Source organism: Aulonocara sp. 'chitande type north' Nkhata Bay, linkage group LG3, assembly GCF_057382095.1.
Source record: "Aulonocara sp. 'chitande type north' Nkhata Bay isolate Kocher_YH1m ecotype deep benthic linkage group LG3, A_spYH_male_GT1.1, whole genome shotgun sequence".
Lineage (NCBI taxonomy): Eukaryota > Metazoa > Chordata > Actinopteri > Cichliformes > Cichlidae > Aulonocara > Aulonocara sp. 'chitande type north' Nkhata Bay.
In genome coordinates this window covers 23,648,703-23,675,611 of record NC_141346.1, presented here as the reverse complement: position 1 = coordinate 23,675,611, position 26,909 = coordinate 23,648,703, and the positions used below count along the sequence as shown (strand labels likewise).

The following is a 26,909-nucleotide window of genomic DNA, read 5'->3' as shown; positions in this document are numbered from 1 at the left end:
CAGGAAGTGGGAAGTCAGGCTGATTTGAAAGTCCACTATTATGTCCACTATGAACGACTACCCTTGAACAGAGGAGGTGGTTTATGACACCAAATGTCTGCCATCTATAATCCAGTTTTGAGATCCCTTCCCAAACACTTTAATGCCCACTCACATCTTGTATAAGATATCTCAATAAGTCGAGTCTTCAAGAAGTCCAGTCACTTTTCTTAATTCCTTAATTACGATGACCTGAATGACTGAAAACTACACAGTCACAGTAATCGAGACCACTATGGTTACATTTAAAAATGCTCAAAAAGGAGGTACCGCAGTGTACAACCACAGGACAATTAAACTTCTGATTAGCTAACCCACATTGCACCCCTGACATGTCACAAGAAGGTGACAGGATTTGCCTGTTGTTAGCATTAGAGATTATCTGTACTCAAATCTAATGATAAATTAGCTTGAACATCACCTATTTGCTCTTGTTATTTATTTTACTGACTTTCTGAGAACTTGTTTAACCATCAAGAAGAGTATATATCAAAATATGAAAACCATTTGCAATGAGCTGTTTCATGCTGAATTCAAAATACTTTCAAGCTCATTTTTCTGTGAAATGAAAATTTGAATAGTTTGTCCTTACAAAAGCTCCTTTTTTCTTCAATTTCATTTTATACTATGCAGAGTACATCCATGTATGAGACATAAATTATTTGCTGTTTTAAACGAGTGGTGTTGCTGCCACCATCATTGACATCGTTGGCAGGCAAAGGACAAAGGTGGACAATAGAAAGAGAAAGAGGACTTTAAGTGCAGCAAAGGAAATGTTTACATATCAGCTAACTGTAGGACAATAGTAGACCAAGCAAATAAGTGGATGAGTCTTAGCTATATACTTTATGAAAAAGGAAAGTTTTAAGCCTAATCTTAAAATTAGAGAAGGCCTTTGTCTCGAAAATCAAAAGTGAAAGTTTGTCCCATATAACAGGGGCCTGAAAGCTGAAGGCTCTGCTTCACATTCTACTTTTAAATACTCTAGATATCACAAGTATACCACAAGGTCTATTAGTGTGATATGGTATTATGAGAGCTTTAAGATAAGATGGGGCCTGATTATTCAAGACCTTCTATATGATTAGAAGAATTTTAAACTAGATTTTGAACTTAAAATTAAATTTAACAGTCAAAAAAGAGAAGCCAATATAGGATTCTCTCTCTTTCTAGTCCCTATCAGCACTCCTGGATAAACCAAATGCATTTAATGCATTTTAATGCCTTTTTAGGAAAGACTGATAATACAAATTATTCAAGATGAAAATAAAAAGAGTCCGTCACTGAAGTTATAACTAAGAAGTAAAAAGCTATTTTTTCAGCATCACCCTAAAGTGAAGATGCTTTTTTTAATAGACATGGAAGAAAGCAGTCCTACATATTTGTTTAATATATGAATTGAGGGACATATCCTGGTCAAAACAAATAAAGTGTATGAAGTTTGTATTCCTGTTTAGATCTGGCTATGTTACATTATGGCACACAGGCATTTAAAATTATGTTTCATTTCCAGCAGGTGGCAACAGTGTCAAAAAAAGGTGAAAGAGTGAAAAAGAAACTCTGCAACCAATTTGTATGGATTGTTTTCCTGCTGCTGATCATTTGATAACACATTAAAATTTACTTAAATTTAATCAAAACCTGCTGAGCAAAAATGCAAAAATGAATAAGTATTCTCGCTGTTGGCTAAGCAAGCATGTTCTGGATTCCACAGTTAAGCAGCACCTGGGGCAAGTTCTTTTTTTGATTTTACTTACTGTCACTTATGAAAAATGCACCACCACCTAAGTTTCAAGGCAACTTAATGTACTAGATTTTTTTGGCAAACCCAAAATCTCAATTTTAGAAGACGAATTGAATTGGATTGAATGAATGCTTTATTGGCCATATGCAGGTTGCCTGGCAGAGGAATAGGACCCCCCCCCCCCCCGGACTTGCACACAGTCAGAGATCGGCAGCATTACAGAAAAAAACACTGTACAACACTGTAAAAAGTACACAACAATGGGAAAAATACAAGAGAAAAAAGAGACATCCTCTCACGCTGGGCACCTACGGGAGGACGGCATGAGAACAGGAAACAAAAAAAACCCTCCTCTGCACAGAGAGCACATAAATGTCCACATTACAACATTGGAGCACGTGACAAGCCACAGGGTTGGGTAGGGGGTGAGGAGTAATCGGAAGGAAACACAGCAGTCATCCTACACAGCGCTACCATTTCAGACCCGCCGTCTTCCCCCACAGGAAACCGAAGGCGTTTGGAAAAGGAGGGAGATGAGTGCGTGCTTATCAGTGTAAGTGTATGTGTGTGCGTGTCCAGAGTTCAGCTGAGATAGTGTCCTCCGCCCTATCAGGCTAAGTAAACAGTCTGCCAGCCAACCCAGGTGGCCTTGCATGGGATGGGAAAAATAGTCATCACACAGTCGTTATCAGGGAGTTGTTGTTCGGCTCCAGCCTTGGGCCTGAGCAGCTGGCGCCGTGGTGTCCGCATGTTGAATATTGGTGATTTTTCTTTTATGCGAGCAGCTACGGAGAATTTCAAGCTGCTCTTTAACACTCCGACACTGGTCTCTCAATCTCCTGTTGGAGAGCCGCGAGCCTCCCCATGATGGTATCAAACTCAGATCTGTGGTGTTGTCATTCTTTTGGTTCTGAGACCCCACAACTGCAGTGAGCCGTTCTGTGATGTGATCCAACTTTCGCTCAAGGGTCTCATTTTGAGCAGGCCTCTCTCTGATGTATCCCAACATATGCTCAATGGTGTTATTTTGAGTCCTCACGGCAGCTGTAAGCATCTCCAAGGTGTTAACCATGCTGCGTTCGTTGTGAGAGGTTGCGCCTCGTCCCATCACTTCGATTTCAGCGGGCAACCTTGGGGGGGGGGGGGGGGGGGGGGGGGGGGGGGGTGGTGGTTTGAACAGCCGGTTCCGCTCTCCTATTTCTCCGATAAGTCAGGGCCAAGCCAGCTCCGATCAGCAAGAACCCTGTAATCCTGGTTCCGAATAGGTAGATATCTTCAGCGTCCTCGATCGACAGTCCCGCCAGGCACATGACCCTCCAGTTCTGCCACCCGTCCATCGTGTATCCAGCAGGGAAAGTCCCTCCAGGGCACTCGGGCTCTCCCGAGCCCAGACTTCTCGTTGAGAAAAGGGTGTCAATAGCATTCAGAGACCAGTTGATCAAATCCATAATTCTCTTTTAGGTTTTAGAGAACGACAGTGAGAGACTGTTCAGGGAAAGTAATACACACGAGACAAGACAAGGACACAAGAGGCTAAGCAGGAAAGATAAGGGGAAGGAGGAGAGGAGAAAAAGTGCGACCGCCTTCGCTGAGAGCCAAGTGGATTACTGATAATTGTGGCAAATAATTGATTAATAATAAAAGCGTTTTCTTCAGATGCCAAAAAAATAAGCAGACCCCCTGTCTGAGAAGATTTACCACAGTAGCTAATCAGTTTAAACTCTAGTTTGCTGTGTTCCTCCATGCTTTGTTTATGTGTTTGCTCATACAGCACTGAGCAGAGATCCCCCACCCCCAGCTAAACATCCAAACACTGTTAGTATGCAAATGACCCAGTGTCAGGTTTCATCAAAGTCAGCAACTGGTGAGATTACTAACAGGATAAAGGAGAGTGGAGCTGTTCAGTTGCAAACAAGTAGTTTAGTTCCTTGCAAAACAAACAAGCTTAAAACAAGACAAAAAAGAAATAACTTACAAAGTTCTGTTCTCAATCCGTTGTGTTTGGTTATATTGAGAGGTCTTACTTTAGTCTTACTTTATTTTGCAAATTTATTTGAGAGTTAGTCAATCCAATGAAAATACATTTCGTCATTATTATTATTATTAGTATTATTATTATTATTATTATTATTATTATTATTATTATTATTAGTTCTAGTTTATACTGACTGTGTGTTTGGGTTTACACCTTCTGTTTTGTGTTCCCTCTGTTCTGTCTGTACCGCATCTCTGAGTCCAGTCTGTGCATTTCCTGTTTTATTTTGCAGGTCTGTGTCTTAGTGTATTCCCTGTCTCGTTAGCCCTTATTTCTCCCAGTTTCGTCTCCCTCCTGTTTCCCATTCCCTGATTAGGTGTCTGTGTATATAAGCCCTGTGTGTTTCTATGCTCTCTGTCGCACTGTTAACGTTTACTCACCCGCAAACTACGCTGTGGGTTCTGTTTACCTGTGTTGCTTGCCTCTTAGTTTATTTCCCCCCAGTATAGTTAGTCTCCTCAATCTGAAACCTGCAATAAAGCTGTTTCCTTCAAGTTCACCTTTGCCTCAGTGAGTCCTGCATTTTTTGGTCCTGCACACAGCCATGACAAGTTTTATGTTGATGGTTGTAAAGATCTGGATGGATTTTTTTTTTTTTGGGGGGGGGGTTTATTCAATTTTTTTCAGTTTTATTTTTCAAGACTTGGTGAATTTACTTTGTTTTTATAACTTGGCCTACCCTTCTTAGTTTCATTAATATTGGCAACAGTGTGAAGTGTATTGTTGGGTTTGAATATATTTTATATAGGCCAGCCAATCAAGGTACATGTCATGTTTTTAGTTGTTATAATTTGTTGAGAAATTGTTTTATTTTTCAGTTTTTCCCCTGAGGAATTGCCACCTTAGCGTGGTCAGGGGGGTTGTGTGGCTCAGTGTCCCTAAGAGCTAGATCGGCAGAAGCTTAGGGCCAAGCTGGTCAGGTCTTAGAGGCCTGACAAAGTGCAATCCGATTACATAACAAAAGCAGTTTTCCAGAGCACCCCACCACCACCTCTTTCCTGCCTCTGTTACCACCATGTGTCCCTATTACATTACTGTCTGCCTCCTCATACGTGCCTGTCTAGAACGGACCCAGATGTACATACATCCACTTCTCACACTAAAAGTGTGATTGGGTGAATGAACAAGGGTAGTGTTTCAGGAAGGTACCCAAATTTCTTCATGACAAATCTGAGCAGCTGTTCCTATCGCGACTGGTAAATACATCTTGGTGAATTTAACCTCTGTTTATTGTCTTCTATGGTAAATGGACTGGTTCTACTCCATCTGAGCACTCAAAGTGCTTTATACAACTTGCTTTATACAACTTGTTCATTCACCCATATATATATACACTCAACAAAAATATAAACGCAACACCTTTGTTACTGCTCCCATTCCCCATGGGATGGACGTAGAGACCTAAAATTCATTCCAGATACACAATATAACCATCCCTCCCAAACAGTGGTCACAAATCAGTCGAAATGTGTGGTAGTGGGCACATCTGCCATATTGAGATAATCCATCCCACCTCACAGGTGTGCCACATCAGGATGCTGATCTGACATCATGAGTAGTGCACAGGTGTACCTTATACTGCCCACAATAAAAGGCCACCCTGGAATGTGCAGTTTTGTCTCACAGCAAAATGCCACAGATGCCACAAGCAATGAGGGAGCGTGCAATTGGCATGCTGACAGCAGGAATGTCAACCAGATCTGTCGCCCGTGCATTGAATGTTCATTTCTCAACCATAAGCCGTCTCCACAGGCGTTTCAGAGAATATGGCAGCACATCCAACCGGCCTCACAACCGCAGACCTCGTGTAACCACACCAGCCCAGGACCTCCACATCCAGCAGGTTCACCTCCAAGATCGTCTGAGACCAGCCACCCAGACAGCTGCTGGAACAATTGGTTTGCACAACCAAACAATTTCTGCAAAAACTGTAAGAAACCGTCTCAGGGACGCTCAACTGCATGCCCGTCGTCCTCATCGGGGTCTTGACCTGACTCCAGCTCGTCGCCGTAACAGACTTGTGTGGGCAAATGCTCACATTCGATGGCGTCTGGCACGTTGGAGAGGTGTGCGCTTCACAGATGAATCATGGTTCACATTGTTCAGGGCAGATGGCAGCTGAGAATGTCCCAGTTCTTGCATGGCCAGCATACTCACCGGACATGTCACCCATTGAGCATGTTCGGGATGTGCTTGACCGGCGTATACGACAGCGTGTACCAGTTCCCACGAATATCCAACAACCTCGCACAGCCATTGAAGTGGAGTGGACCAACATTCCACAGGCCACAATTGACAATCTGATAGACTCCATGCGACGATGTGTTGCACTGCATGAGGCAAATGGTGGTCACACCAGATACTGACCGGTTCTGGGTCCCCAGACCCCCAATAGCGCAAAAAACTGCACATTCCAGGGTGGCCTTTTGTTGTGGGCAGTCTGAGGTACACCTGTGCACTACTCATGATGTCAGATCAGCATCCTGATGTGGCACACCTGTGAGGTGGGATGGATTATCTCAATATAGCAGATGTGCCCACTACCACACATTTGGACTGATTTGTGACCACTGTTTGGGAGGGATGGTTATATTGTGTATCTGGAATGAATTTTAGGTCTCTACGTCCATCCCATGGGGAATGGGAGCAGTAACAAAGGTGTTGCGTTTATATTTTTGTTGAGTGTATATATAAACACCCAGCACGCCCCTGCGGGCGGTTTATCCTTCAAGCTCGGGTCCTCTATCAGAGGCCTGGGAGCTTGAGGGTCCTGCGCAGTATCTTAGCTGTTCCCAGGACTGCGCTCTTCTGGACAGAGATCTCCGATGTTATTCCCGGGATCTGCTGGAGCCACTCGCCTAGCTTGGGAGTCACCGCACCTAGTGCTCCGATTACCACGCGGACCACCGTTACCTTCACCCTCCACATCCTCTCGAGCTCTTCTCTGAGCCCTTGGTATTTCTCCAGCTTCTCGTGTTCCTTCTTCCTGATATTGCTGTCATTCGGAACCGCTACATCGATCACTACGGCCGTCTTCTTCTGTTTGTCTACCACCACTATGTCCGGTTGGTTAGCCACCACCATTTTGTCCGTCTGTATCTGGAAGCCCCACAGGATCTTAGCTCGGTCATTCTCCACCACCCTTGGGGGCATCTCCCATTTTGACCTCGGGACTTCCAGGTTATACTCGGCACAGATGTTCCTGTACACTATGCCGGCCACTTGGTCATGGCGTTCCATGTATGCCTTGCCTGCTAGCATCTTGCACCCTGCTGTTATGTGCTGGATTGTCTCTGGGGCATCTTTACACAGCCTGCACCTGGGGTCTTGCCTGGTGTGATAGACCCCAGCCTCTATGGATCTTGTACTCAGAGCTTGTTCTTGTGCTGCCATGATTAGTGCCTCTGTGCTGTCTTTCAGTCCAGCTTTGTCCAGCCACTGGTAGGATTTCTGGATATCAGCCACCTCCTCTATCTGCCGGTGGTACATACCGTGCAGGGGCCTGTCCTTCCATGATGGTTCCTCGTTTCCCTCCTCTTTCTTGGGTTTCTGCTGCCTGAGGTATTCACTGAGCACTCGGTCAGTTGGGGCCATCTTCCCAATGTATTCTTGGATGTTCCTTGTCTCATCCTGGACTGTGGTGCTGACACTCACCAGTCCCCGGCCCCCTTCCTTCCGCTTAGCGTACAGCCTCAGGGTGCTGGACTTGGGGTGAAACCCTCCATGCATGGTAAGGAGCTTTCTTGTCTTTATGTCAGTGGCTTCTATCTCCTCCTTTGGCCAGCCTATTACCCCAGCAGGGTACCTGATCACGGGCAGGGCGTACGTGTTGATGGCCCGGATCTTGTTCTTACCATTCAGCTGACTCCTCAGGACTTGCCTGACCCTCTGCAGGTACTTGGTGGTTGCAGCCTTTCTAGCGGCCTCTTCATGGTTCCCATTCGCCTGCGGGATCCCCAAGTACTTGTAACTGTCCTCTATGTCTGCAATGTTGCCTTCTGGTAGTTCAATCCCCTCAGTTCTGACTACCTTCCCTCTCTTTGTTACCATCCGACTACACTTCTCCAGTCCGAACGACATTCCAATGTCATTGTTGTATAGCCTGGTAGTGTGGATCAGTGAATCGATGTCTCGTTCACTCTTTGCATACAGCTTGATGTCATCCATGTACAGGAGGTGGCTGACAACTGCTCCGTTCCGTAGTCGGTATCCGTAGCCAGTCTTGTTAATGATCTCACTGAGGGGGTTCAGGCCTATGCAGAACAGCAGTGGGGACAGAGCATCTCCTTGGTAGATCCCGCACTTGATGGTGACTTGTGCTATGGGCTTGGAGTTGGCCTCTAGTGTTGTACGCCACATCCCCATTGAGTTCCTGATGAAGGCTCTTAGGGTCCCATTGATCTTGTACAATTCTAGGCATTCCAGTATCCAGCTGTGGGGCATTGAGTCATAGGCCTTCTTGTAATCAATCCAGGCAGTGCACAGGTTGGTCAGTCTGGTCTTGCAGTCTCGGCTGATTGTTCTGTCTACCAGTAGCTGGTGTTTTGCGCCTCTGGTATTCTTGCCAATTCCTTTCTGTGTCCCGCTCATGTATTGACCCATGTGCCTGTTCATCTTAGCCGATATGATGCCTGACAGGAGCTTCCATGTAGTACTGAGGCAGGTTATTGGTCGGTAGTTGGAGGGGACCGGTCCCTTCTTGGGGTCCTTGGGGATCAGGACCGTCCGGCCTTCAGTTAGCCATTCCGGGTGTCTCTCGTTAACTAGCAGCTGGTTCATTTGTGCTGCCAGACGCTCGTGGAGTGCAGTCAGCTTCTTCAGCCAGTAGGCGTGAACCATGTCGGGCCCTGGTGCTGTCCAACTCTTCATACTGTAGACCCTTTCTTGGATATCTGCCACTGTGATGGTTACTGGACCCTGTTCAGGGAGGTCGCTGTGGTCTGCCCTCAGATCCTCTAGCCACTGAGCATTGCCGTTATGGGTTGCATCCTCCTCCCATATGCTCTTCCAGTATTGCTCCGTCTCCAGCCTTGGTGGTGCTGTTCTCTTATTGTTCCCTTGCCACTGAGAGTACACCTTTGCTGGTTCTGTGGAGAACAGCTGGTTTATTCTCCTGCCTTCTATCTCTCTGGTGTACCTCCTCAAGCGGCTGGCCAAGGCTGTGAGTCTTTTCTTGGCAGTTTCCAAGGCCTCAGGTATGGACAGCTTGCTGTATTTCTTAGGCACCTTATTTGTCGCACCTTGCTGCAACTCCGTTAGTTGGCTAACCTCCCTCCGTGCTACTTTGATCTTGCCCTCTAGCCTCCTTCTCCATGGAGGGTACTGCCCCTTGTCGCTGTTCAACTTGTAGCCAAGCATCTCACTGATCACTGCTGCCGTATTGTAGATCAGCTTGTTAGTGTCGGTAATCGTGGTTGTAGGTATTGCCCGTAGTGCTGCATTAACATCATCTAGCAGACCTTCTGAGGGTACTTCACGTAATCTTGGTAACCGGCTACGGGGGATCCAGGTTTCAAGCTTGGCCATGATCCTATTTTTCAGGTCAGTTCCTCTCGCACTCAACAATCCTTCTCCTATCGCACTTGGGGCTATGTACCCACTCTGGGGGTGATGATATCGCCCCCCTGACCTGGCGTCCTGACTCCTCCTTGCCGTAGCATTTGTGTTGTACCTCGTCAATCTCTAGCTGTGAGAGCAGTCCCTTCTTTCGAATGTTGGAACACTGAGCTACTAGTTGTTTCGCCGTCATTGTGGATGTTGGGTATCGAAGAATCCATAGGTCCCTCATCCTATTCATGTAGCCCCTTCCGCCGGGGTTACTTGCGTAGTAGCATTCCAACAACGCCCTGTTTTCGTCTCTTGCCCACCGATGCCTTCTTGTTCCAGTAGCCCACTTTTCATCAGGGTGCCCTGGTTCCTCAACACCTGACGCGGAAAATAATTTCAACTTCTGATATGTCTGACCACAGAACAGTTTTCAATTTGGCCTCAATTTAACTATTGAGCCAAATTATTCGCCTTTCTGGATTATGTACACATATAGATTTTTTTTGCATGAGTTTTAACCAGCAATTGTGGATCACCTAGTGAAATCTGCTGACACTATTTTCCTTGTAAGTAATCCTCCAATACAGTGAACAGAATGTTTTCAATGTAGCACTGCCTGACAGCCCAAAGATCATGTCTATGCAGTTTTTTGTTTGTTTGTTTTTTTGGCCTTTGTCTTGAGCACAGAGATTTCTCTAGATTCTTAAAATCTATTGATGATAAACATAACTGTAGATGATGAGAGACTCAATCTATTTGTATTATTACATTGAGAAAAAAAATTCTAATAGGATTTACTTTTAAGAAAACTGCCTCTCTAAGTTACTATTATTATAGAATATATCATGTTACTACCCTGTTGCCAATTAATCCAATTAGCTGCCAGCTGTTTTTTGTAGTACCACTGACTTTTCGAGCTAGATGTGTTGCTATTAAATTTAAGACGAGTTGTTGTTTTTCATATAATGTTAAGTTTTCTCAGTTCAAGCATTTTTGTATGTTTTCTGTGCTTTGTTATGCATAAAATCTGGATTCATGAGTTTGGGAATCATTCAATTATTGCATTATGTGTATTTATTTATATAATCAAATTTTTTTTCTGTAATTAAACTTCCTTGGAACTGGGGCTGTCTAGACAAATGTCTAGACAATGTTGTTTTGTAACTTCTGTTTTGTTTGACAAAAGGAATTTCATCATAGATTTCATCATACTTTTTTTCAAAAGTTCTGCTTTTTACTTGAAAGTTTTATTAATTTTTCTATGACAAGAAAAATGTAGTTCTCATACTTATCAATTTCTCATGTCTTAAAAAACATTAAAAGTGAAATAACAAGCTATGAAATCCAAATTCAACATTTTAAAAACAACTTCAGATATTCTGTCTGGTTCACTTTCATGAATGAATAAGGGAGTAGGCCTCATCTGGCCATGAAACTGCTTTTAAGGTAATTGTCCAATGAAATACGAACATGGGAGAAAATGGGAGACTGTGTATAAAAATGACTGTGACTGTGATTGTGCTTTTTCTCTTGAGTTAAAGCTAAAGTCTGTACTTCAGTCACATATTGATTTTTTGATGTACAATCCACTGTGGTAGTGTGCAGAGACAAAATGACAAGTGTTAAGTTTCTGTCTCTGTACCCACGCTTCGTGTTGTCTCTTTTGCTCTTTTGTTTATAGTTTAGTGTGCTTAGGTTGTGTGCCTAGTTTTGCTTCCCTTGTCTCGTCCTGCCTAATTAGGCCCAGCTGTGTTTCCCTTCTGTCTCCCATTTTCTCATAACTCTGCTGTGTAATTTAGCCCTCTGTCATCACCTGCTTATTATCGTGTCGTACCCTTACATTAGTGAGAGTACGACAAGCATTATGTGTTTCCTCCATGCTCCTGGTTCTAAGTGTAACTTGTTAGTTTCTTAGTTTCTTAGTTCTCTGTTTCCAAGTTTAGTTTCCTTGTTTCCAGTTATTATGTTCTGTTGCCTGTATTTTGGCATCTGAGTTTTCACAGCACAATAGAAACTGCCTCTTCTTGTTCATCCCTCTTTTTTCCGAGTCTTGCGTTTGGGTCCTTTATCGCAGTGAATCATGGCACTTTCTGCTCCTGTGCAGAGCTGGTTTTAAAATTTAAATTTGTCTCTGGCCACATCTGCAAGGACAGAAACACCAAATTAAAAGACACGCTTGCACTTCAGTAACCCCTCATTGATAATAAGTCCAATATTTATGTGCTAAAACCAACTACGGCCGTTTGGCAGCTTAAGTTAAAATTTATGGTTAAGTTTTCCACTGGTGATTTTTTTTTTAGCAGACTCTTTGTATTTGTTTTGTTGTTGTTGTTTGTTTGTTTTCCTGAGTTTGTTTAAAATGTTCAGGCTAAAAAACAGTCTAATTATTGTTAATTGTTCACAAAGTTACATGAACAGTACTCTGTACAACTTACATCCTTCAAGAGAAATAATTTAAAGCGTTAATATTTGCTGTCAAATACCCAAGCAGCACAAACACCAGTTATGACACCTATGTTGGTGACCATGATGCAGCAGCAGATTGAGCCAGGACTGGAAACTTTTTCCATCATCTCATCTTTGCAGATCTCCATTTAAAAAGCACCAATTACTCAAAGATAAATATTAGCCTGGATAATCTGATAGTATATAAGGCTTTTTTTAAATAAAGTAACAGCTAATGTCAGCTGAAAAACATGTAAGAGTAAAACTTCAGATCCTGATGTGTGTGAGGACATGGAAGGATTAGCTTTATTTCAGATTTGAGAGACACACTTTATATTTCATAGCTTGTGATGATTCTGTTCTCTTTGTTATTACAGAAGCTGGTCTCAGATTCAGACCTCAGGACTTACAACAGTAACTGCAGCTGTTTTACTGATAAAGTTAAAGACAAACAGTCAAAACGATTAAGCATCCATGTAACTGTGACTATATATCAGCAATAGTAGTTCAAACAGTATCTCAGTTTGGTGTTTCAAAAAGCTGCTGATCTCAGATCTTCACAGCTTGTTTTAAATACTGAACGTGCATGAAGAAGACACAATGTTCTCTCTAGCAGCATTAAATAAAACTTTATTTAGGTCAAAGGTCTTCACATGTATGTTGAAATAAAAACTATAATCTGGAATTATTTCACACGTTTTTTTGCCAATAGTGTGTTATTTACCATAACGTAATTCAGAGTCATTCATACCAGAATAACCAGAGAGGATAATATATATTGAATATATATCTTTCTGCAGGACTGAATCCTCTGAGGATTATCTGAGTACTTCTGAAATTACAAAGAGGATAGGTCTCTATCACGCTGTTCATGAAATCTTGGGTTATTCATCTTCTGGGGCAGGTCTACAGTGGAGCTTTGACGAGTTCCCAGGGAGTTGGTGGTGAAGATCTTGAGTCCTGTGTGATGCCTGCGACAAACTTCAGGCTTTCCTGATGTTTCTGAAACGATGCCTCTCTCAATGGGTCAACATGACAGCTGTGATGAAAGAAAGGGAGGAAGTTTCTCCAAACCTCTAGACTCAAGAATCCCAGCTTGGTCTTAATGGTCTCCCTCACTAGTTTCCCCCCATAGTGGATATAGCTGTTGGTAATCAGAATCAGAATACTTTATTGATCCCTAAGGGAAATTATTTTGGTTACAGTGCTCCAGTATAAACAGTAACACAGACAGACAATACACTAAGTACGGAATAGCACAATATATACAATGTATGCATGCATATGCACATATATATACATGTAAGTCACTTATTGATAAATAGCTGAATAAGAAAGAAGAACATGTGCAAAAAGGGTGTAGCTATTGCAGTATACAGTGTGTTAGGTGGAGGAGTTGTAGAGGGAGATGGCCACAGGCAGGAAAGTTTTCCTGTGTCGTTCAGTGGTGCTTTTCGGTACTCTCAGTCTCTCACTGAACGTGCTCCTGTGACTGACCGGCATGTCGTGGAGTGGGTGGAAGGTATTATCCAACATTGTCTTTATCTTGGACAGCATCCGCCTCTCCGACACCACCTTAAGGGAGTCCAGCTCCATCCCCACAACATTACTGGCCTTACGGATCAGTTTATTAAGTCTGTTGGCATCTGCGACCCTCAGCCTGCTCCTCCAGCATGCAGCAGCATAGAGGATCGCACTGGCCACAACAGAATCATAGAAAATCCTGCGCATTCTTCAGCAGATGATGAAGGACCTCAGTCGCTTCAAAAAATAGAGACGACTCTGGCCCTTCCTGTAAAGTGCTGTGGTGTTTTTAGCCCAGTCCAGTTTATTGTCAATGTGTACTCCAAAGGTATTTATAGTCCTCCACAATGTCCACATTGATCCCCTGGATTGAAACAGGGGTCAAGTGTTTCCTGGTCTTCCTGAAGTCCACGATCAGTTCCTTGGTCTTTGCCACGTTGAGCTGCAGATGATTCTGCTCACACCACGTGACAAAGGAGTCGACCACAGCCCGGTACTCTGTCTCATCATCCCTGCTGATGCATCCAACCACCGCAGAGTCATCAGAAAACTTCTGAAGATGGCAGGCCTCTGTGCAGTGGCTGAAGTCTGTGGTGTAGAGGGTGAAGAGGAAGGGGGAGAAGACAGTCCCTTGTGGTGCCCCTGTGTTGCTGATTACCTTGTCAGACACACACTGTGGGAGACGTACATATTGTGGTCTTCCTGTCAGGTAATCAACAATCCAGGACACCAGAGAAGCATCCACCTGCATCGCTGCTAACGTATCACCCAGGAGGGTCGGCCTGATGGTATTGAAAGCACTGGAAAAGTAAAAAAACATGACCCTCACCGTGCTCGCCGGCTGGTCCAGATGGGTATAGGCACGATTGAGGTGTCAGGACTCTCACAAGAGACAACAGCGCTATGTGAAGAGAGAGGGAGGTACAGTGGTGTTGTTCTGGATTCCAGGCTGACTACAGGTGAGGTTTTTTTTGGGGGGGTGGGGGGGGGGGGGGGGTGAGAGCAGTCACTGCAGTTTCGAATCTGTTGAAGAACAAATTCAACTCATTAGCTCTATTCTCACCTCCCTTACCTCCCCTGCTGTTGGTTGGCCTGAATCCAGTGATGGTCTTCATGCCATTCGAAACCTCTCTCATGCTGCTTTGCTGGAGTTTCCACTCCAGCTTCCTCCTGTAATTGTCCTTAGCCTCTCTGATCTTGTCCTTCAGAAACACCTGAACCCTTCTCACCTCTTTATCTTAGTCACCCACAACGTGTTATTTGGGAAACAATGAACAGTCTGAGCTGGAACAATTGAGTCTGTGCAGAAAGTTATGTAGTCTGTGATACACTCAGTAAGCCCATTGATGTCCTCGGCGTGAGGCTCACAGAGTATCTCCCAGTCGGTCACCTCGAAACAGCCCTGTAGTTCCGCCAAGGCCTCCTCTGACCACCTCCTAATAAGATAAGATAAGATAAGACTTTATTGATCCCACAGCGGGGAAATTTTTGCGTCACCTCAGCTCAGGTACAGATATATGAAGGAAATACAAAAATACAAATAAGTACAATCAATGAAAAAAGTAAGATAATACACTATATACAATGGTAGCATACACAGTATGTGATTATGGATATAGTTGGAAATATGGAAGACATAAACTATATAGCTTGGAAGGTCATGGAAGGTCCATTATGCATAAAGTGGTGACTGTGGATGTTCACAGTGTCCAGTGACTTATGACATCGTGATTGAGGAGTTATAGAGTCTAACTGCTGTTGGGATGAATGATCTGCGAAAGCGCTCCTTCCTGCAGCGAGGGTGTTTCAGTCTCTGACTAAAGGAGCTGCTCAGCCCACTCACATACTCACGCAGTGGGTGATGTGGGTAATGCTCCTCGTGGTGACAGGTTCCCTCCTCACCATTGGCACATAGTGGGGGGTGAGGTGAATCAGGTTGTGATCTGACCTTCCAAGTGGGGGGAGGGAGGAGGAGCTGTATGCATCCTTAGCATTAGCATACAGTAGGTCTAAGATTCTCTCCCCCCTGGTGGGACAGTCTACATACTGTTTAAATGCTGGTAATGTATTGTCCATGTAACATGGTTGAAGTCACCCGAGATCAGAATGAAGGCACTTGGGTGCTGAGTGGGTAGTGTCACATGCAGCTCTGGGGTTAGCCGAGGGAGGAACGTAAACAGCCAGCAATCTGACGTGAGCAAATTCCCTGGGCAAATGATACGGCCCGAATCCAACAGCACACAGTTCAATATCCGGGCAACAAAACCTTTCTTTTATTGTTATGTATAACAAAAACAGCAAGCCCACCTCCTTTCTTTTTACCACTACTGATGCTGTCCCTGTCTGCCCGAACAGTATGGAAGCCTTCCAAGGATGTGTTATCGTTGGGAATGTCCTGGTGCATCCATGATTTAGTGAAAGACATAAGACTATACTCCCGGTATTCCCTCTGACTCCGTACAAGCGCTGAGAGCTCATCAATTTTATTTATTAACGATCGCACATTTCCCATACGATAGACGGCAGACACGGTTTATACCTCCTCCTTGCTTTGAGCCTCCGCTGTCTCACCGTCTCCTTCTTTCTTCTCTTCTGTCCTTGACCTCTGCATCCCCGATATGTTTTTATCCAAATTTCAGCTGGTACGTCTGCAGGTCTGGCCAGCGAGTAAACAGTCCATGCAGTATATAGGTGTTGTCCCGTTCCTCGACAAAAGTAGCACTTCTGCGTCCACCAGCAGAACAGAAACTCTCTCAATCCACATGATTGAGGGAAAGATAATAAACAGATAAAAGTACAATTAAGGAAAAAAAGCTAAACTAATGAGAAAAAGCAGGACTAACTGTAACAGGCTACATGCTGGTTGGCACATGCGCACTATTATACTATAGTATAATAGACCTTATTACTATAATAATGTGGACTCTATTAAATGAAAAGAATAAATTACACATCTATGAAACCTGCAGCTACTGTCTTTATTTAAAGTTGTAAGTATTTAAAGTCCATGTTACCGGGCTGTGGAGTTCTCTGTTAGTGTAATGGATTTAAAACTGTTTAAATCTTCAATTTTATCTCAAAGGACAACATGATATTTCTTCCAGTTTATATTTAACTAACTGCAACAATATTTTCAGTCACAATTACGTTATCAAGGGGTGGCAATACATTCTTAACTTTTAGAACAGGAGGAAGACGTTATGCATTGTATCTTTTTAAATACTGATAAAGACACTAATTACAATGTATTTTAATATCCTTGATCCTTGTACTCTTTGAAACCTCTCTGTTGACTATCAGTAAATTTCTGAAACCAAGTCAGCATGAAATCAAATTAGGGATGAGGCAATTGGGCTTTTGTTTGTTTGTTTTTTGTTTTTTTTGGTTAAGAAATAAGTCATTTCCTGATTTTGCAAGTATACAAATGTAAGAGTATATAAACACTAGTCTCAGAGCTTTTCATCACCTCTATGGTGGAAGACTGAAGCTACTGGCTCACAGTGAAAAGAAAGAAGACCTTCTACAAAAGGTCTGGTACAAACTCTCAAATTATCTTTTCTCCTTTCTTTAAAGATTTGTCAGTACTTATGTCTTCTGTTTTTTCACAGAGACACCATGAAGCTCCTGGTTGTGGCTGCACTTCTTTGTGGATCGATGTTTCTGACCACTGCTTGTGAGTATTGCCGTATAATGAGAAGTATGTAAATATATGTCAGTATGTACGTGTTTAAATAATCAGTCGCCATCTATTGTTTTGCTGTGTTCATTTCTGCCACGTGAAGACGTCAGCGGTGGTGCAGGAGGTTTAATTCCAACTGGTCAGTGGACATTTCCATATTTTCACCAGAGTTAATCACATTTATAAAGAAAAGAAAATCAATTGTGTCATGCATGATGCGACTCTCAGTTTAGAATGTAGAGAACACATTTTAAGGAATGAAAGAAAAACAAAAATGCATTTTAAAATTTATATTTATATATCACAGAGTGAGAGAGAGAGAGAGATTGTGAAATTTAACTTTGACGTAGAAATAGTGTCCAAAGAAAACGAAAATAAAAACAGTCACAAGCCAATTTAAAGACCTTTTAGATACATTAAAGTTGTTCATTGAATATAAATTGTATAACTAAAAAGACCATATTGGTTTCTCACAGCTGTCTAAGTCTGAACACAAGTTAAATACCAAAAGTGTCAGCCTCATATCAGCCTCATATCAGCCCTTCTGGCTATTAAAAAGTTGAAATCCAAAGCTGACCATACTTTGCCATCATGTCCCCTCAGCTTTAGAATGACTAGAGATAACACTTGCAGAATCAGCTGCTAAAACACATCTGCATTGACTTGTATTTAAGTGATCATGTTTTGTTCTGTTCAGTTCTCTTTGTAAATATACTAATAATCATAAAATCAATAACAATTTTTAATGAAACTTTGTGTTTTGAAATTTTACTGCCTATTACTTGAAATGATTAATTTGATGAAAATGATTAATAATCAATAAAAAAAAGATTACAGCTGCATTAATATAATTACAATATATAATTGTGAGGTAGTCAAAGTGCCCTGTATATTGTCGATCACTTAAATATGTAATATTTAATTGTCAAGCTGGTATTTGTATGGTTGTTTTTTTTCAATATTGTACATGTCATAATAAAAAATCAAACAGTACAATATCAGCTGGAGATACATACATACAGCTATTTATCTGTTCCCAGCAAAGAGTTACCGGTTCAACATGTCCTCTGGTTGTCCTTATGGTTGGACTCATTTCAATCAACGCTGCTTTGTCTACATTCCACGATCCATGAGTTGGGCTCAAGCTGAGGTAAGTTTCTCTTATTTGTATTGTCTTCAAAACTTGATTAAAACACATCTAGCCTCGTTGTGACTTTAAAAACCTCTCTCTGTCACTCTTCACTGAAGAGAAACTGCTTGTCCATGGGTGCACACCTTGCATCTGTGCACAGCAGCAGCGAGTACCATCACATTCTGAAGCTGACTGGTGATCATGGCTACAAAGAAACTTGGATAGGAGGAACTGATGCATCTGAGGTACTTTTTTAAATCATTACGTTATGTTTCTGTTTCTCTTAACCCTTTAAGACCTACCGTAGAACCAAGTACGCCAGAGCTTATCTTTATATTTTTACATGCTGTAGTCCCATTTTTGGGAGCATTTCAAGTTGCTATACATCAATACAACCATTATAGCCCAAATTTTAATAATATGTCTGCATTACGTCTATACTAACTTCATAAATTCAAAAAAAAAAAAAAAAATTGCAATAAAGTCCACAAAAAATAAAATACTTTTTGTTTTGTTTTTACACATATTTCATATTATCTCTCAAAACTGTAAATACAAAATAGTTGCACAAAATAGTTTCCAACCACAGGAAATTTGTTTTGAGTGTCTTTATAGTTTTATTTTTGAGATTAGTTTTTTTATATACTGCAGGGAAATACTAATAATGATAAATAAATAGTATAATGCAAATTAGCAAAGAAAACAGCATGTGCATCAAACTAAACTATTTCCAGCGCTGAAATTTTAGTTCTAAGCATCCCAGAAACTATACAGAAAAGCACCAGCATGGGTTTATAAAGGTCGTTAAGGGAAAACCAAACTAAGTTTCCCACAAAATATGACGTCACTTCCGGTTTTAGCAGGTAATGGCGGACATGCGACAGTTCGCACCGATGTCTATTCTAACATAGGAAGTGTTACGAACAGCTGATCAGATCAGCAAAGCGTGTTTCTGGAATATTATGGGTTTGGTTTTTTTTTTGTTTTTTTAAATGCAAGTGCTTTTTATGCAATTTTTGCAAAGCCATATGGGAAAGGAAACTGTGACCTAGAACAAGCTGAATGCATAAGATTTAAGTACAACTTCTCCGGTTTGCTATGCAAAAAAATAAATAATAAAAATAATAATGTGCTAACTTATTTGGTTGCGGTTCTACCGGTATTTAAAAATAGATACGCAAAACGAAGCATTCCTGCTCCAATAGGTCTCAAAGGGTTAATGATGACAGATTACCATTATCTCAAAATGTAAAATCAATTGACATGAATCAATTAAAAGCAGCTTAAATTATATTATAAATAAATAATTGAGATTCACCAGCTGCCTACATTGGTTATGTCAATTAAATAAAGCTGATTTCACAAGACTTTGGCTAGGCATGATCTTTTGGCCTGCCCGAAATGATGCTATCAATTTCTGTCTTCTAGGAAAATGTTTGGCTGTGGAGTGATGGGACCCCTTTCCACTATACACACTGGTGCCCCGGAGAGCCTAATAATACAGACAAGCAGGATTGTCTGCAGATGAATTATGGCGGTAATTCAAAGCACAATATTTAACATGATTGCCTAATTTCTGAATGACTTTTTTTTTAAAATGAATTTACTAGTGCCGTCAGCATTAATCTCGTTAAAATGACATTAACGCCATTACCGTGGCTCACGCCGTGCATGGGCTGCATGGCATCAACCTGTCAGTGTGGTTGGTTCATTAACGCTTTGCTGCCGTGTGCAGCCCCTTGCATGGGGCGAGCTGCGTTAACTTGCTAAGGGCGATTTGCCGCGTTAATGACGGTATGGCGTTAACGTCATTTTAACACGAATAACGCTGACAGCAATAGAATTTACTGATTTCTGGTTTTGAAATTTGCAGATTCCAAGTGTTGGGATGATATGCAGTGTTACGCAAATCGGCCATCTGTCTGTGCCAAGAAAATATCAAAACACCAAGGCTGAGACTGAAGCATAAATTTTCCAGTAAAACACAAACCGATGTATAAGTGTCTGTGTTATGCTTGCTCCTACTTCTTTTCCTAGTTACATTTTTCCTTTCTTGGTACCAATCTAAACATCAAAATGACAAATCAGCAAAAGCTGCATTGTCTTTTAGGCCTTGTGTCTTTAACAAGAGCAGAGTGATTGTGTTACCACAGCATTTATCCTACAAAACTGTTGTTTCTTTGTTTTTTCTTGTTTTGCAACATTAAAGCTTTCAGTGAAGCATCTGTCTGTGTTACATCTCTTGTGTCAAGGCATATAAATATTCAGCAGTCATAATATACATATATTAAAATTAGGGAATTAAATATTTATCTGCACTTGCTGGTGTTAATAATATGTCCTTCTAGTCCAAGACTTTGGACAGTTAGAAAACAATATGTCATCATGGGCATTACAATTTGATCCCCCCCTTTTGTTTTTTGTTTTTACTACTGCGTGGCTTCTATTAATAATATTCCAAATAAATTAGCCACTTTTTAGATGTCTCTGTACAGTTGAAGTAAGGGGAAACAAATATGAGTCTCTTATTTCCCATTACTCCTGTGGGTGGTCTTTATCCTTCAAGCTTGGGTTCTCTACCAGAGGCCTGGGAGCTTCAGAGTATCTTTGCTGTTCCTAGGACTGCGCTCTTCTGGACAGAGATCTCAGATGTTATTCATGGTATCTGCTGGAGCCACTCACCTAGTTTGGGATTTACCGCAACTAGTGCTCTGGTTACCACTGGGACCACTGTTACCTTAAACTTCCAACTTTTATTTCTTAAGATAAAGTGAACCAATTTTTTTGGAAACGATCATGACTGATGCTGCTGGTATTTCATAAACTCTCAGCTTGAACTTTGACAATGCTGCTACCAGTAAATGAACTGGCCCTAGAGAAAACACTTCTTTCACAACCTAAAAAGAGACAACCAAAGGTAAAGACAGAAAACAACAATTGTTGACACACATGACCAAAACACAGGCAGTTCTGATGAAGAATACACTTACCAAAGGATTCTGTGTTAATGTCTGGAATTGTTGTCCATTTTTGTAAACTTCCCTTGCCATCCATCCCCAGAAGTTCTCAACTTGATTTAGATCATGGGAACACGTAGGATGGTCCAAAACAGTGATGTTATCCTCCTGGAAGGAGTCCCTTGTCCTGCGAGCATTGTGTACTGTAGCCTTGTCTTTTTGAAAAACCCAGTTGTTACCACACAGACGAGGGCCCTCAGTCATGAAGGATGCCCTCTGTAACATCTGGACATAGTTAGCGGCTGACACCCTTGCACCTCCTGAAGCTCTATTGTTCCACTGAGGGAAAAAGCTCCCCAGACCATTATGGTGCCCCCTTCACAGTGGCATGTAGAAAACATCTCAGGTGGGATCTGCTTGTAGATCTGCATCTAAAGCATAAAGGTTACTGTTTTGAGGATGCCAATGTTCACATTTTGGACAGAGAAGACAAATGATTTGTTTTTTGCCCCCCAAGCAAAAAAACAAAAAAATGAGAGAGAAGGAGAGAGAGAGAGCGAGAGAGAGAGACATGAAATTAATACGTTTGAGTCTTACGGGTTTTTTTAAGCTGGTGACCCTCTGAACGAGGAAGGCATGCCCAAGAATGCATTGCTAATACAGGATACCACCTCTAAAGTTTTGGAAAAAACTTTAGTTGTCAAGGTAGAAATATAGTATATATAGCATTGTTTCAGATTTCTGCAAAAACATGGCTGCCAATCTATCAGCTACTGACTCACCTCGTCTTTGTAAGTGAATGCCAACAAGCAGTGCGTTAGTAGTAAATGAGAGACATAATTACAGTGTTGCTTTAAAGAATGAAAATTGATGATGGAGTCGAACTCAGTCGAGTCGACCTCTGCTTGCATGAAACAGTTATATAATACACTGCCATTTAAGCGATTATATATTGTCTAGCACACTGTATACAGGAACTTCTGTCATATTATGTACTTTGGTTTGCTTATACTGAAGAAAAGACTGGAGGATTGTTTCGTGTTTCACTCATTTCTAGCTGAAATTACTTTATTTTAAGAAAAATACCCAGAAACATACCCCCTTGTATTGTATTCATATCAGCCGAGTTAATCTATATGAACAGTGCAGGACACCCTAACTGCTCTCTTTTAAAACAGTCTCACAATGTCTGGTTTAGACACCGGTACCACCTACATTTAATTATTCTACAAACACAGGTCTGCTATGTTTCCATTTGGAAATAAATATTTGTATTTTCTATGTGTCTTTGTGTGTGAACTTTTTGAATTCTTATGTAACATAATGGAGAATTGGTATGTAATACCAAGGTGGAGTAATAATAATTAAGCAACATGTCCCTCAGGTCCGGAGATGCACAGGCCTACAATACAGCCAGGGCTAAGCTAAAGAGGGGTATCAATAAAGCCAAACACCATTTTAAAAAGAAGGAACCCTTCTCCAACTCCAACCCCCGATGCTTGTGGCAAGGATTAATGACCATTAGATCGATGTTCCCTCTAATTTCTCATGTGTCTGAGTGAACACACAAACTCCCTGAGCGGTCCCTTGGACCACTGTGAGCAACAGCAGACGTGTGCACTGTGGTCACGCCAGCATTGAATCCATCCAAGTTACATAGTTTATTAAAATAATCAAATTACAGCATTTACATTTATGTTAGACTACTTTTAATTAACTGCTTTAATCCACTTACAATGAAATTTTAAAAACATCTTGTTCATGACCTGTGCAGTATGTTAACAATATTGGAAGTAAAAATAACTTGAACTCCAATTTTGAAAACACAACTTTCTTTTTTTTTTATATATATATAAAGCTCTGACTTGTATTATGAGTATGAATCTGTGGTCTGGGAGAGAGTCCTGTAACTCTGCAAAATACAGTATATAAAGACCAATGTTCGGCAATTGTATAGTTACTTCTTCAAAAAAGTAACTGAGTTATGCAGAAAACAAAGTTTTTTCCAGCTGTTTAACTAAAAATGCAGCCAAGGCATTTTTTTAAATAAACATTTCAAACTATTTACAGAACAATCAGCTGTTCTGCATCAAATTTGATGCCACACAAATTATTTGTGCAACTCCAAAAAATAATTTCTGTCCACTATGAGATAAAGAACAACAGCCTGATACCTGCAGGCCTGACAACAGGAGATGTATCACTCCTGTAACACCTGTAACATTTAGCAGTCGCCTCATTGTTCTGACACACACAACTAAACTATTGACTACACTACACACTAACTACACAGATATGCATTAAATGTCACAAATCTGGCCTGCTTTAAATCCACCTCCATTGTCCTGATACCCCAAAACTCCAACCCATCTTGCCTCAATGACTACCGCCCAGTAGCCCTCACCCCCATCATTACAAAGTGCTTTGAGTGGCTGGTCCTAGCACACTTCAAATCCTGTCTTCCCCCCACCCTGGACCCCCACCAATTTGCATACTGTCAGAACAGGAGCACAGAGGATGCAGTCTCCATCACACTGCACTCTGTCCTCTCACACCTGGACAACAACAACACCTACGCCAGAATGCTGTTTATAGACTTCAGTTCAGCGTTCAATACAACCCTCTCCTCACAACTCATCAGGAAACTGACAGACCTGGGCATCAGTTCCCTCGTGTGTAAATGGTTACTGGACTGCCTGATGAACCTGCCCCAACATGTCCGGCTGGACAACTACTGCTCATCCACCATCACCATGAACACCGGTGTACCACAAGGCTGTGTGATGAGCCCTTTCCTCTACTCCCTCTTCACTCACGACTGCAGACCTGCTGATGGTTCCAACACCATCATTAAGTTTGCAGATGACACCACGGTGATTGGCCTCATCAGTGACAACGATGAGGCCGCCTACATGGAGGAGGTAGATCGTCTGGCTGAGTGGTGCGACACAAACAACCTGCTGCTCAACACCGAGAAGACCAACGAGCTCATTGTGGACTACAGGAGGAATGCTGACTCACATCCACCCATCCACATTAAGGGGACGGCTGTGGAGCGTGTGAGCAGCTTCAAGTTCCTGGGAGTCCACATCTTCGAGGATCTCATCTGGACGACCAACTGCTCCAAGCTGGTCAAGAAGGCTCACCAGCGCCTCTTCTTCCTGAGGACTCTGAGGAAGAACCACCTGTCCTCAGACATCCTGGTGAACTTCTATCGTTGCACCATTGAGAGCATCCTGACCAACTGTATAACAGTCTGGTACGGGAACTGCTCTGCCTCGGACCGGAAGGCATTGCAGAGTGTCGTGAAACCTGCCCAGTGCATCGCCGGAGCACCACTTCCTGCCATAAATGACATCTACAGGAAGCGGTGTCTGAAAAGGGCTGGGAAAATCATCAAAGACCCCAGTCACCCATCACATGGACTCTTCACCCTCCTGCCCTCTGGGAGGCGCCACAGGAGCCTCCGGACTAAGACCACCAGGTACCGGAACAACTTCTTCCCCACAGCTGTCAGACTCCTGAACTCTGCCTCCTGACATCTGACCCACGTTAACACATGGACTGGACATACACACACCCACAACCACCTACTCACACACACACACAATGGACAACTGTACCCTCAGACACACAATAATAACATGGACTGGCCCACATTAAACTTTTTCATGGATTGAACATACACACACCCACAACCACCTACAACTGAACACACAGACAGTGGAAAAAACAAGCAAATGGACAACTGCACTTTCTTACACACAATAATAACATAGACTGAACCATACTAGCACTTTATATAACCCCATTGATCTAAACTGCACTACTGTAAATGCTGTATAGACAATCATTCTGTACAACCAATAATTATAATTGTACAACTGTTTACAACTGTTTATGACTTGCATAGTTCAGATTTCTGTATAGTTTTGTTAATTATATCATTTTCATAACCTGTACATAGCTTACACACTCACTACAGCCTGTACATACTTATTGTTATATCATATTCATAACCTACCTTCATACCATGTACATTGCAACATACCCATAATAGACCCATATTGTGTACCCTCATTCCTATAATAGACCCATTTCTGTAATATATCTATATATCTATGTTATTGCTAATATATATTTTTGTAATATATCTATATCATGGCTAAAGCTCTTTTTGGATGGATGCAAACTGCATTTCGTTGCGTGTACTTGTGACATGTGCAGTGACAATAAAGTAGAATTCTATTCATTCTATTCTATTCTATTCTATTCTAATGCTTAATAGATTGATATTATTCTAAAGTGTTGTCCAAATGTATTACTTACTCTGCGGTGGACTATGAATGTAATAGAACTGAAGATGTATCACAAAACAGACAAATTTATTACAATGCTAATAGTTTTAATTTGCATGCAGAAATGAACTGCAGCTCAATATACAATATAAAGCTTTGCAGAAAGCTTTCTTCATCAGGCAGAATTTTAAAGAGAAAACCCAGTTCCAATTTATTGCATGTGATGCTTGATTGCTTGCATCATAGCAAAAATGCAGACATACAGAGAAAGAAAAGGTAATGAAGACATTGTGCTTCTTACTAATGAGTTAGAGAATTATTGCAGGATCATATGATAAGGTTTCCAGTTTCACAGTCCATGGTATCCAAGCATTCTCTCTTTTCTTCTGCAAAAAAACAAACAAAACAAACCCAAAACACAACAAAACTGCAATAGTTAGTCTCAGTCTGTGCCACTCAAAGCTCATGTGTAATCAGAATCTCCATAATAATGAAACACATTTACAACAGAGGTGAAAGTGTTTAGCGAGAAAGTCTGAGTATAGTTTTTCAGTACTAACTGATAAAATGTGTTTTTCTACATCTATATCACCTGAAATATTCATTCAAATATTCTGCAGTGCATCAAAAACAAAAGAAAACCATTAATGAACATATGAACATCACTTGATGCTGCTGAAGTGAAGCAGAGCAAAGTTACAGAGGTTTTATTAGAGACACAGCGTTTTGCAATTTTGCATAATTTAAAATTTTTTACATTTGTTCAGTAGCCTATTGAACGACAGAAATGAGGTTTTATTTTCGGAAGTAAGTCAAAGGAAAAAAAAACAATGGCCGACAGCACTGTAAGAATGGTAGAGTTGTGCGTAACAAGCAAGCAAATAATGCAGAAAAAAGTTTTTTAGACGGGAAACTGTTCTTGAAGTATACTGAGAGAGAGAGAGAGATGTGCATGTAGTGTGATTTTATCATGGTGGCAGCAAAACAATAAGAGGGAATTCATGACGATGTTTATGTGAAGCATAGTTTGCTGCTTTTTTTGCTGCTGGTTTACTCAATATTGTTTGGAGAGTGATAAAACCTGCAGCTTCAGAATCAGGGCAAAAAAGGCGTAAAGACAAAGCGCGGACCCGCCGAAACTTCAGAATCAACGAGCTGTCGGCTTTCAGCTCGTGTCTGTGTCCGTGCTGTCGGGAGAGAAAGAAATTTTGTGAGGTTTAACCTGAGACTCTGGCATTTTGGGCAAAATAAATTTATATTAAAAAATCGATTCAGGATTTTAATGGATTGATATCACGTTATCCAAGCAAGAATCGATTTTAATCGATAAATTGATTATGAAAACCCACCCCTACTTGTCAGTGTCTCAGACATTGGGGAAGGTGAAGGAGGCTCACTGTGGTGCTCAACAGGGTTAGCACCTCGTTGTTCAGTTCCAGCCCCAGCTCGGACAGTCTCGGTTATTGTGTCCATGGGCAAGACACTTCACCCGTTGCCTACTGGTGGTGG

At 41.7% G+C, this 26,909-nt stretch overlaps 1 protein-coding gene across 1 annotated transcript; it reads left to right on the top strand.

The window, feature by feature from the left end:
* Positions 1–2,177: 2,177 nt before the first annotated feature.
* Positions 2,178–20,370, top strand: LOC147334663 (type-2 ice-structuring protein-like). The gene is made up of 7 exons (XM_086273740.1): positions 2,178–2,336; positions 16,943–17,007; positions 17,117–17,152; positions 18,054–18,163; positions 18,262–18,390; positions 19,574–19,682; positions 20,019–20,370. The coding sequence occupies exons 1-7, from the start codon at positions 2,317–2,319 to the stop codon at positions 20,099–20,101; spliced, it is 552 nt and encodes a 183-aa protein (XP_086129866.1). The 5' UTR covers positions 2,178–2,316; the 3' UTR covers positions 20,102–20,370.
* The last annotated feature ends 6,539 nt before the right edge of the window (positions 20,371–26,909 follow it).